The following is a 13,004-nucleotide window of genomic DNA, read 5'->3' as shown; positions in this document are numbered from 1 at the left end:
ATGACTCCATCAAAATTTGTAATTTTATTTCATTTCAACCTTTGAGCGCACATCCTTTTAATCTGAAAAAATGGGAATGGCGTGTAAGGCACTTTTGCTGTCTCAAGGTTGTCTTGAGAAAAACCACTTGTGTGATAGTTTGAGTTGCAAGCTCAACTAGTTGCTTTTTTCATGGAATACCATTTTTACTTGGAAAAAGTACTTAAATAACCAGTGGGCAAACTGTGGTTATTCAACCTTGGGTATTTAGCAGACCATTTTCTAACACGAACGAAGTGCACCTCTCACTTCAAGGAAAACAACAAAGTATTACCAATGAACAAATCTGAGTTTTCAACAGAAGTTAGAATTTTGGAAAACTGCCACCATAAATTTGATACCTTCCCAATTCTTTTCTGAAGAGACTTTATTGAGGAGATTGGCAGTGATATTAAATAATACAGTTCTAAAATGTCGTGTATGTGTGTAGAACATCTGCACAGCTCAGTGAACCATTGTTCTCAGTGACCCCTACACATTGTTAACAGAATCTTGCTTGGGTATCAAAGATGCATTCAAAAGTACAAGATAGGCCAGTGGATTTTAATGTAACATGGCATGAAAAATTGATTTCTAGCCCTTAAAAAACTGTCACTTGTCAAGTTTTGGTGTAGTATCAAAGAATATCTATGATTACTGGGAAGTATATTAAAATACACCTATTAAAATACACCTCCCTTTTTCAGCTATGTATATGTGTGAAGCTGGATTTTCTTTATTTACTTCATCCAAAAAAACAAATCACCACAGATTAAATGCATAAGTAGACACAAAAGTCTAGCTAACTTCGAAAAAAGTACTTTTGTCACTAAATTTTTTTTCATCTTGAAAAGTATATAGTTATTTCCCAAAAAAGTAACAACTAATAGGTTTGTTGGTATTTTTAAGTGAATTAATATTTTAAAAGTCTTTTAGTTTTAATTTCTAGTACAGTAAATGTTGATAAATGTAACCCATATAAATAAAATTCTTTAGGGTTCTTGATATTTTTGAGAGTATAAAGTAAAGGGCTCAAACCTAAAGTTTCAAACCTAAAGTTTGAAAATTGTTGCTTTAAACCATTTTTTTTGTCAAAGTTTATTATACTTAATTTTTTTTTTCCCTCATAATGCTTTGATGGTTTCCTATAGAGAATTATAGAAGTTAGGTTATTTTTCAACTTTGAACTCGTTTAGTCCTTCTTCAAATAATTTAGATGTATTTCAGTAACTATTTGTGTAATCGAGCAGGCTTGAAAAACTGTTTCCAAGTTGGTTTACTTCTTGGAATGATTAAATCAATGTATGGGTTTCAAAAACTTAGTAAGTTTGAAATATGATTGAATCTTTCCCTTGCCAGATTTTCATATATTCATTCATATGAGAGGATGAAAGAGAAATCTTGATACTCTGCTCTACCCCCGTACCCCATTTTGAGCATCATCATGAAAACTGAAGGTGGAAAGGGTCTCATCGGTTTTGTATACTAGTAGTGTTATTGTTCCAAGTGTGTACTGAAAAGTATCCTTTAGCGCCCAGTTCAGTATTAAGAGCTGTTGCCAGTAATGACTATATATTCAATTCGAAGTTGACTCTCAGAGTCAGGTGGAAAATAGGGGCCACTCTTCCCTGTTGGACCCCAGTGGGTTCCCCTGGGAGTCCACTTCTTCATGAAGGGAATTTCTTCCCATATACATTTACAAAGGTGCAATTGGCTTAAGAGGGAAAGGTACTTGGGAAACAGGTAGAAAAATCCAAGACTTGTTTGAACTCAGTAATTAGGTAACAATATAGAAATCAGAGTGAAGATTTTTTTTAAGTAACTTTCTATGGGTAATGTCATTCATGGTAGTTTATTTCTGCATATATTTGATGATTATAAGAATGTATTTTTACTAAATAAAATAAGAAATGATTGCTGGATTGTCTTTCATTGACCTAAAATGTTTTGAAACAGCTTTCAAAATACTGCTTATTGAGTTGTCACTTAGCTGTTGTTACCCAGACAGATACCATCAGGGCGACCTCTTTGCTTCTTTCTCCCCATAGGACAGGACTGGTTAAGTCTAGGAATTCATATACACATGAAGCTTTTTTCTTTGTAGTTTTCTGAAATTTATTCATTCTGGCAGTTTTTCTACTCATGTCATCTTTTGTTTATTTATTGCATATATTTATTAAATCCCTACTGTGTGCCAAGCATTGACATGCTTTAGGGACTCCTAATCTGTGGAGATTTTTGAACGTTGTAGGTTTGTTCCCTAACTGACCTTTGATTATTGTGGTAGGTGAAGTGAATATTGCCTTCTCTGTCTTCATAAAATTTATTTAGATAGAATATGCAAACTACTTATGTATTTTAAAGGATAGTGTTCTAAAGTAGTTATTGAAATACATTTTATTTTTCATGTTTTCTAATTTATGGTGAAATATACCCAATATTAGCTATTTAAAATTTTTCTTAATATCATCACAAATTTTGCTTTGAGGTTTTTTCCCATGTTTGTGTGAGAAGTTTTCCAATGTTAACCTATTTTATTTCCTGAGTTAACCTATTTCATTTTATTTCATGACTTGGGGTTTTTGTTTATTAGGTCCAGAATTTTTCAGTGTTTCATATGGGTGAATTGCTTGAAGGAAAATGTGTTATACTTTTATATTTTCTCTTTGTTATTTTAATTAGCTGTAATCTTTAATGTTATAAAATGTAAGCTTTAATAACATTACATTCTTTTTACAAGCGTTAAGAAAAATTTATTACTATTTTTTTAATTAAAAAAAAATTTAAAAATATTTATTTATTTTGAGAGAGATCAGTCATGAGCAGAGGAGGTGCAGAGAGAGAGGGGGAGAGACAATCCCAAGCATGCTCCGCACTGCCAGCATGGAGCTTGATGCAGGGTTTGAACTCATGAACCCAAGATCATGATCTGAGCTGAAACCAAGAGTCAGATGCTTAATTGACTGTGCCACCCAGGCACCCTGCAGAAGAAAGATTTAAATTGATTTTACTCTCTTGACTAATTGTTGATGTAAAATTTCGATCTTGATGAATACTTCCAGTGTGAGTCAGTTTCCTGAATTTGAATCTAGTCCGTGTTAGTTGTGCCATTTATTTCATCAAAAGATTTAACCAAATAGGAGGTGTTACAGTATATTCTGTCTATAGTGAAGAGTAGAAATCCTTTATAGTTCAGGGAACTCTATGGATCTTCTATTTGCATCTGATAATCAAGAGATTATCAGATTAGAAATTGGGATTAATGATAAAATAATCATTACATATGAGCCTATGGAAGGACAATATTTGAGATCCTCAGAAGTATATTTAAAGGTAGTTTATTCCTATTTATTTTATTTGAGAGAATGAGAGAGAGTGAAAGCACAGCAAGGGGGGGGAGGGGGGGAAGAGGGGAAGAAAGAGCATCCCAAGCAGGCTCCATGCTGCCAGCACAGAACCTGATGGGACATGGGGCTCGATCTCATGAACTGTGAGATCATGACCTGAGCCGAAATTAAGTCTGATGCTTAACCGACTGGGCCACACAGGCGCCTCTATTCTTTTTTAAATTATAACTTAAACTTGTTATTTTTCTTAAATGAAATATCAAACAATAAACTGAAAATCTTTAACATTTTAAAAATATACATGCCTGGGTTTTAAAAACACTGTATTTTATTTATTTATTTATTTATTTTTAATGCTTATTTATTTTTGAGAGAGAGACAGAATGCGAGTGGGTTAGGGCAGAGTGATAGGGAGACACAGAATCTGAGGCAGGCCACAGGCTCTGAGCTGTCAGCACAGAGCCCGATGCAGGGCTCGAACTCACAAGCCGCAAGATCATGACCTGAGCCGAAGTCGGAAGCTCAACCAAGTGAGCCACCCAGGCGCCCCTAAAAATACCGTATTTTAAAAATTACTCATATTTTGTTTTCCAGTGGCTTTCCAGAATGTTCATCTCTTCTAGCTTTTCTTTTACGCTTATATGTTAGACATATTGATGAAATATTGAACACTTTTTTTTGATCTGTAGCATAGAATGGTGGATTGCTACACTAAATAATAGTTGTATTTATTAATAGTGGGCATTTATTACAATATTGCGATGTGGTTTCTTTAGTTTAAATTGTCAAGTCTGATTGTTGACACTAAACTAAATCTTTTTCGTCAATGTTGGGGCATTTATTCTTACATATTCCTGAGAATAATGTATGCCTTCTTTTCATTTCCAGTTTATCTTTGCTCCTTTTTTATTATTGTTATTAGCATTAATAATTTTCTTGGCTCCTGGTAACTATTATTGCTACTTTCTAATTCTATCAGAGTTTTTTTTCTGATATTACTTGACTTCAATGAGGTCGAAGGCATTAATTACACATTTCATACAGTTATTTTCCAGATAGTTCATGGTAGGTCTTCAGTCTACCCACTTGGGGTTCTGTTTTTAACACTAGGTTGCAATTAAAAAGTTTATGAGGGGCGCCTGGGTGGCTCATTTGGTTCATTGTCTGACTTTGGCTTGGGTCATGATCCACGAGTTCAAGCCCCGCATCGGGCTCTGTGCTGACAGGTCAAAGCCTGGAGCCTGCTTTGGATTCCGTGTCTCCCTCTCTCTCTGCCTCTCCCCTGCTCACACTCGGTCTCTCTCTCTCTCTCTCTCTCTCAAAATAAGTAAGTAAGTAAATAAATAAATACATTAAAAAAAAGTTTATGAAACATGTATTTTGAGATCTGAAAGGAGAGGATAGTTTAAGTTCAGTGATCCTTTAATTTGGCATATGCTTATAATACCAGTGTTCTAAAACCATTTTGAAATATTTAGGAACACATAGAAGTCCTTTGTAGCATGGAGGGTTTCTGCTTTCATTAGCTAAATCAAAAAAGTTTTTTAAGGAAAAAAGTTTGCTTTTTCTCCCATAGGCAGCAATGGATTTTTGCATGAACATGAATACAAAAGCAAATAGGAAGAAGTTGGTACGGGCGCTCTTCATAGTTCCCAGACAAAGGTAAGTACTAAAAACAAAAAGTAATTTGTTAGTGGTTTTACTCTGTAATTATGGTTATCAGATCAACATTCACATTTAATTATCCCCTCAAAATATCTTTTGTCAACCGAGATGATTGTTTTTTTGCATATTTTCTAGGACTTGTTTCTCATTGACTTCTGTTCTTTTGTTCTTTTGCCCTAGTGGAAATATTTCTTCTGATGTTTACCTGTTATTTTAAGAGAAAATATTTAAGAATAATAGTAACTTAATAAGAATAGTAATAACTTAATCATTTCTAGAAGCAATTGGTTTACATTTTTGCCTTTGAGGGAGAAAAAGTAACAAAAGGTATGTAAGTTTTTTGGAGAGTTTTTATTTTGTATGAAGATCAGACTTAGTGTATCTAATTTTTACAGTTGTGTATAAATGAAAAATTTCAAGTTTTTGTAATTATGCTAGTTTAGAGTTGAAAGTCACATTAGTGATTACGTTGCTAGTAATTCAAGAAGCATATTTAATTGTGTAATGCTTTTAGAGAATAATAATGCTGTAAATTACTCTAAATTAATGGTCCTGAAGTATGCAGGACCACTCAGACTATTGACCTTGGAAACCAGAGGAGATGCATTTCTATCTCTTCAACAATGAATAAATAATTTTGTGAACTATTATGATGATTACATACAACATAGCTAGGGTACATACTTTCCTCAGAAGATAAGGGTTCTGAGGGATTTAACTAGAGTTTCTGGAGCAGAATTTTAATTAGGCCCATTCGTTGGAGAGGCCCATGATCTCTTAATGTGAGATTTCTTAGTGAAACAAAATTGCTACTTGTTTTTTCCCTTTCATACTGGATTTTATCTCCTGTCACCATCATTAATATGAGCATTTGGTTTTCATATTAGTGGGGCAAAAGAGATGGAATATGTTAATAATAGTGAGTAGGTAATTAAGAATTATGTAGTTGAGAAAGTCATATAGATAAATATTTTTATAATATGCATTTCATCAAATCTAAGGTACCATTAGTTATGAGGTACACCATTATTTTATGTACGACTGAGAGAGAAAAACATTGCCATTTACATTTAAGACCTTAATTGTGAGGCACATTCCACTTTCATGTATTTGTAAATGGGAAAAAGCTTACATCTTGAATTGATGAAAACTCAAATACTTTTTCCTCAGTATCTTGGACCAGTTTTTTTTCAACTGATTCTTTTCTTTCCTTTTACAATGGAATGTTTATTTTCAGATTTTTCTTTTCAACTCTTTATTTGCATGAAGAAACATGTATTAACAATTATTTGAACTTATATAACAGAATAAACCAAAGTTAGCAAAAATAAAAGGTCTTGTTTACAAAAGAAATTATGCAGTGATGTTTAAGTAGTTTACTTGTAAAAGACTGTCTCTTTGCATCCCCATTCTGTCCTTCACCACACCCTTCCCTCCCAAACCACCACCCCCTCAAGAAAGTCCTCAAAAGCTACTTGGTCTTATGCCACTTGTATCTCTTATAACTCTGTTTATCTGTTTAGCTCAGGAAATGGCTGCAAATTAGATGTACTTGGAATCTGCTAGAAGTGTAGACTTAAAAGTAGTGGGAAGTAACAATTTATGGTTTGAGAGGAAAGAAAAAAAGTCAAGGGACAAGTACTTGAAATGTATAGCATTCTAGAGCCATGAGGAAGAGGCCGCATAGTCTGTATACCTGAAATGTATAAATACAATCATTTGGGTTTTTTATAATCCACCTGAGTGATCAGGAAAGATTAAATTATGTTCTACAATTTATTCATTTATTAATTCATTAAGGGTCTGCTGTATACTGTGATTAGTGCTAGAGATACAGTGTAAACAGGACAGATTAGGCTCTTGTATTCATACCACTTACAGTTTGGAAAAGAAGAAAGACAAAGACTTCTAAGTGTAGTTACCAAGAAGAATCACAGCATGCTTTCAAGTATATAGCAAGTGGAACTGATTGATTTAGTCTCAGGAGTCCGAGAAGGCTGCCTGGAACAAGGGTTATTTAATGGGAGTCTTGAGAAAGGAATTAGCTAGGCTAGGAATGGCTGGGGAGAGGAAATGTAGAGAGCGCATTCTGATGGAGGCAATGGAGTATTTGAAAAGAGCTAGAGACAGGAAAGGTCCCGACATCAAAGTATTGCAAAAGCTGCTTTCTTGGTTTTGTTGGGTGTTATCCTCTAGACTAAGCTACAGGGAGGAGGCCATGTTTACTTCCTTATCCCCAGCACTCAGCATAATAGCGGACATGTAGAAGGCAATAGAATTACATAACATGGTATTTCATGCCTTTTCTTATCTAGCCCCCTTTCAGCTTCAGTCAGAATTCTAGGCAGTCTTCCTGTTGCAAAATCCTGATCTGTAATGATTTCTTGAATACCTTTGCTCTCTTTACTTCCAAGCCTCTGTTTTCTAATCTGGGATGTTCTTTTTTTTTTTTTTTTTTTTTTAAAGTTTATTTATTTTGAGAGAGAGCAGGGGAGGGGCAGAGAGAGAGAGGGACAGAGAGAATCCCAAGCAGGCTCCACACGGTCTTTGCAGAGCCCAGCTCAAGGCTGGAGTTCACAAACCATGAAATCATGACCAGAGCTGAAACCAGGAGTTGGACGCTTAACCAACTGAGCCACCCAGGCGCCCCTGCCTGGCATATTTTTTATTTTTCCACCAAAAATTTCTGGCTTGCCCTTTAAATCTTAGCCTAAGAGTCATCTTCCCTGAACAACATCCTCATTTCCATTATGTCCGTATAGATGCCCTTATTGCACTTTCCACATACTGTCTTTGTACGAAGGATCAGTCACATATCCCACCTGTGTCCCCCTAAAGCGTAAAGACTACAGGCTTTTTGAACGTTCTGGGGGTGCCTGGCTGGCTCCATCGGTAGAGCATGCGACTCTTAATCTTAGGTTGTAAGTTTGAGTCCCATATTGTGTGTAGAGATTACTTAAAAAATAAAAAAGAGAGTTCTGAATCTTTTCATTTTGTACATTTTCAATACCAAATACAGTTTTGGTAAGTGCTTGAAAACATTTGATAAATTAATGTTGGTCATATGCAAATCTAAAATTTTATTTTAAAAAATAAGTAGTACATTTACAGGGCTCAAAACCCAGAAGTATAAAAACATTGTGTGCTGAAAAACATCCTTCAATATATCCTTGTCTCCCTATACCCAATTTCTACTCTTTCCAGTTGGAAACCACTGTCTCGATTCTTGGGTATCTTCCCGAAGTTTCTTTTTCATGTACAAGAAAATGCAATTATAGATTCTTACATTTCCTGTTTTTTGTACAAGGGCAACTTACTGTGCTTATCATTCTGAACCTTACTGTTTTCACTTAACAGTATATCTTGGAGATCTTTTCAGATCAGTATATAAAGATTTCCCTTGTCCTTTTAAAGCTGCAGTGTTTCTTTTTATGAATGTGCTATATTTAATCATTTTGGACATTCCAGTCTTTGCCATTACAAACAATGCTGTATTTCTACTTCCCCTGACTTTTTCTCCTCTTGATCATGTTAGCTACTGGTTAATCCATTTTAGTTTCCTCACCAGTAAAACGCCTCAAGAAGACCAGCTTCCAAATGATAATGTATTCTATCATTTTACTATTGTTTTACTCCTTACTTGTATCTTTACTGATTTCTTCTCTCTTGGTTTCTTCATTCTGTTACTTTTTTGGCATTTGCTGTATGCCAATACTTATTTGGCATTTACTGAGAATGGTCTTAGTTCTGACTTGTGATTTCTGTTTGTATGTTTTCTAGAAATTCTCCAATTTTAGTTTATATTTCCTTTTTGTTTCTTAAGGAGATGTTTGAGAAAGTCTTGAAAAACTTCCAGGTTGTGGGATGTTTTTGTTTTGTTTTATTTTATAACTTGGTTAATAACTCATACTCTTACTGCACTATGAATAGAAAATACAATTTATTCTTTTTGGAATTTTTTGAAATTTTCTTTCTGGCCTATTATAGAATCAATATTTGTGAACATTCCTCGAGATTTTTTTTTTTTAATGTTACATGCTTTTTTTTTTTTCCTGCAAGTTTTTATTTATTTATTTTGAGAGCGAGACAGAATGAGTGAGAGAGGGGCAGCGAGAGAGGGAGAGAATCCCAAGCAGGCTCCGCACTGTCAGCTTGAAGACTGACCTGGGGCTCGAACTCAGAAACCGCAAGATCATGACCTGAGCCAAAACCAATAGCAGACGCTTAACCGACTGAGCCACCCAGGTGCCCCTAAAGGTTACATTCTTTGTTTTTATGGTGCAGAGTTAAATGTACTGATCAGGGAAGTTTACAGTATTAAATAACTTTTATTGAGTTCTGTTTTCTTGACCTTTTTTGTCTACTTGCCCGGGGGTCCTGGGCTAAGAGAGGTAAATTAAAGACTACTACTACTACTACTACTACTACTACTACTACTGTGATTTCAGTTTTTCAAATGTTACTGTTGTGTTACTTGGTGTGAAGATAAAACTTACACCTCATTGTGAATTTCACCTTTTATAAAGTGTCATTCTTCGTTTTATTTATTTATTTATTTATTTTTTGCCTGCTACTACCTTATCTGGTATTTATATTACAATTTCTAATTTCTTTTTATTTGTGTTTTTATAGTAGCTTTTGCCCTTTTATATTCAATCTTTCAGAATAGCTTTATTTTAGTTGAGTTTTTCTTGTGTGTTATTTATTTATTTATTTATTTGTGTGTGTGTGTGTGTGTGTGTGTGTGTGTGTGTGTGTGTGAGAGAGAGAGAGAGAGAGAGAGAGAGAGAGCAAGAGAAAGCTGGGGAGAGGGGCACAGAGAGAGAGTGCAGGCCGAAAAGAGGGGCAGAGAGAGAATCTTAAGCATTTAATCTGAACATGGAGCCCGACACAGGACTCAATTCCACGACCCTGGGATAATGACCTGAGCTAAAATCAACAGTTGGACCTTCAACCTAGTGAGCCATCCAGGTGCCCCTCTCTTGTATATTCTTGAATTGAATTTTACTTTGAGATCTGTTCTGAAAATATGTTTCTTACAATTGAGTTAGGATTTTTACTTTATTTTTTATAATTTTATTAAAAATTTTTTTTTAATGTTTATTTTTTGAGAGAGACAGAATGCAAGCAGGGGAGCTGCAGAGAGAGAGGGAGACACAGAATCCCAAGCAGGTTCCGGGCTCTGAGCTGACAGCACAGAGCCCGATGTGGCACTCAAACTCACACCGTGAGATCATGACCTGAGCTGACATCTGACATTTAACCGACTGAGCCACCCATGTGTCCCTAGTTTTATTTTATTTTTTAACGATTATTTATTTTGAGAGAGAGAGGGAGAGAGAGAGAATCCCAAGCAGTATCTGCACTGTCAGTGCAGAACCCAATGTGGGGCTTGATCCCATGAGCCATGAGATCATGACCTGAGCCGAAATCAAGAGTCAGACGCTTCACCGACTGAGCCACACAGCCCCCCCTAGGGTTTTTACATTTTTGATAAGACAGATATGATTGGTCCGTGTTCTGTTACATTATTTGTCTTTTTGGTTTAATTTTTAAAGTCTTTCATTGTATAATCTATATTTTATTTTCCGTACATTTTTCTGATTTGAGGAAGGTTTGTATTTTTATTTTAGTAGTTAGCTTCATAATTATGGGTTTGCTTCTTGGTCATTTATTTAGACAGTCTTTGTTGTTCCTACCACAAGTGATGATAAAATTAACTGTGTTCTCGTCCTTTCTTCTCACTCTCTGTCCTCACCCATCTGGTGTTGGTCCCTACTGTTATCTTCCTTAACATTTTCCTTTTTTACTGTTAAGTGTGCTTATGCTTGTATCGTAGGGTTTATCAGCTTGAATATTAATTCGCTCACAGCACTACGAATGGGCAAGCAGGAAGCTTACCAGACTTCCCATCCTCTTTTCCATTCTCCCTCCCCTTGTTTTGTCTCTGTGTTGATAACACATCCTGATAGGGAATATGACATTTACATCCTCATTTGTCACTCTGACCCCCTCATTTGTTTTATCTTAGTTCTACAGGTTAAAATATTCCATGCTCCCTGCCAGTCTTGTTTCTCTGGTTTCCTAGTTATCTTTTGGTTTGCTGAAGTTTATCTTCTAATGATTTTCTGAAGGAGAGTTCTTGGGAAAAAATATCCCTTGAGTTCTTGTACAGAGTGATGTTTCTGGAGATTCATTACTCAAAGGACAGCTTCGCTGGTTATAGGATCTATGGCTCATGCCTTTTCCCTGAATACTTTATAGGTGTTACCCTGGAGTCATCTGGCATTTGCTACTACTGTGGAGAAATTGGAGGCCAGCCTGCTTTTTTTTCTTTCATTAATTTATTTGGTGATTCATATGGCTGCTCAACTAATTTTTTTTTCTAGTAAATCCAGTGGCTTTACTAGGATGGATATGCTGTGTTGTTGATCATTCTGGGTCACTCTCAACGCCCTTTCAGTTTTTGTATTAAATACGTCAGGGAAGTTTTCCTGATTTTCATCTTTAAATGTGTTTGAATACTTGTTGTGTTTTCTTGTTGTGGTTTTCTTTTTTAAGTACTCCAGGCATGCATATGTTGAATCTCCTTTGTGTATTTGTAGCTGTCATATTCTCACCATTCTTTTCAGTGTCTTCTTTTCTTATCTTCTGTCTCTTACTCAGCGTTCTACACAGTCTGTTCTCCCCTGCGCTCTCTTCCTCATTTCTTTTAGGATTCATTTAGTATTTTTAAATTCATGCCAAAATGTTTGGCCAGAATTTTTTTTGGCAGTATTTTTTTGGTAAATTTTGGTATTTTTATTTTATTTTATTATTTTTTTTTTTTCTTTTCAACATTTTTTTTTTTTATTTATTTTTTATTTATTTTTGGGACAGAGAGAGACAGAGCATGAACGGGGGAGGGGCAGAGAGAGAGGGAGACACAGAATCGGAAACAGGCTCCAGGCTCCGAGCCATCAGCTCAGAGCCTGACGCGGGGCTCGAACTCACGGACCGCGAGATCGTGACCTGGCTGAAGTCGGACGCTTAACCGACTGCGCCACCCAGGCGCCCCAAATTTTGGTATTTTTAAAGGAACTGTTCTTTTTCTTTGTTCTTTTTCTATTTTTAAAAGTTTTTATTATTTTTTTAGAAGTAATCTCTAAGCTGGAGTGCCTGGTGGCTTAGTCGGTTGGGTGACTGGCTCAGGTCATGATCTCACATTTGGTGGGTTTGAGCCCCATGTTGGGCTCTGTGCTGACAGCTCAGAGCCTGGATCCTGCTTCAGATTCTGTCTCTGTCTGTCTCTGAACCTCACCTGCTCATGCTCTGTCTCTCTGTCTCTCTCAGAGACATTAAAAAAAAAAAAAAAAAAGTAATCTCTGGGTCTAGCATGATGCTCAAACTCATGACTCTGAGACCAAAAGTCACATGCTCTACTGACTGAGCCAGCCATGCACCCTTCTCTGTTTTTTAAATAAATTGTGGTTTATATAAATCGATTTCAGAAATTTGCCCTGTTTGGATTAGTTCTCTGTTCACTTTTCACTTGTGACTTCTGCTGTAATTTACCTTGCATTGAATCTGGACTGATTTGGTAGCCTCCATCAAACATTCTGCAACATTTGCGTTTACTCTAAAATATGAAGTTTATAAACTTCATCTTAAATCATTGCCATAGCTTCCAAGACTGCCATGGCACGGGAGGACAGTGTGTGGACTCAGCTCATTCTCTGGGTACCGTGGACAAAAAGTGATGTGTCATTTACACTCAGCCTGAAGCCTGAGAGGGATCAAAAGGACATTCGGAAGATGTGGGGAAGCACATGGAGCCTTGGGCTAGCACTGTTGTCTTTGCTTCACAAATACACGGATTTGTTTCAGATCATTAGATTTTTCTATCTCTAGTAAGTTCTCTTCCTGAAAACAATAAGAGATACCAATTATGGTTTGGCTGGTAGGGGGTAGTCTGTTCAACAATGGAATGTACAA

At 35.9% G+C, this 13,004-nt stretch overlaps 1 protein-coding gene across 2 annotated transcripts in view; it reads left to right on the top strand.

The window, feature by feature from the left end:
* UPF2 (UPF2 regulator of nonsense mediated mRNA decay) overlaps positions 1-13,004 on the top strand; it is a 110,563-nt gene that overhangs the window by 38,938 nt on the left and 58,621 nt on the right. For both annotated transcript variants that reach the window (XM_042991039.1, XM_042991040.1), the window contains exon 8: positions 4,942-5,027. In XM_042991039.1, the coding sequence (XP_042846973.1) occupies positions 4,942-5,027 (86 nt within the window). The remainder of the gene's footprint in view (positions 1-4,941; positions 5,028-13,004) is intronic.

The sequence above is a fragment of the Panthera tigris genome, chromosome B4, assembly GCF_018350195.1.
Source record: "Panthera tigris isolate Pti1 chromosome B4, P.tigris_Pti1_mat1.1, whole genome shotgun sequence".
In the NCBI taxonomy this organism is placed as follows: Eukaryota; Metazoa; Chordata; class Mammalia; order Carnivora; family Felidae; genus Panthera; species Panthera tigris.
This window is presented reverse-complemented; position numbering and strand designations above follow the sequence as displayed.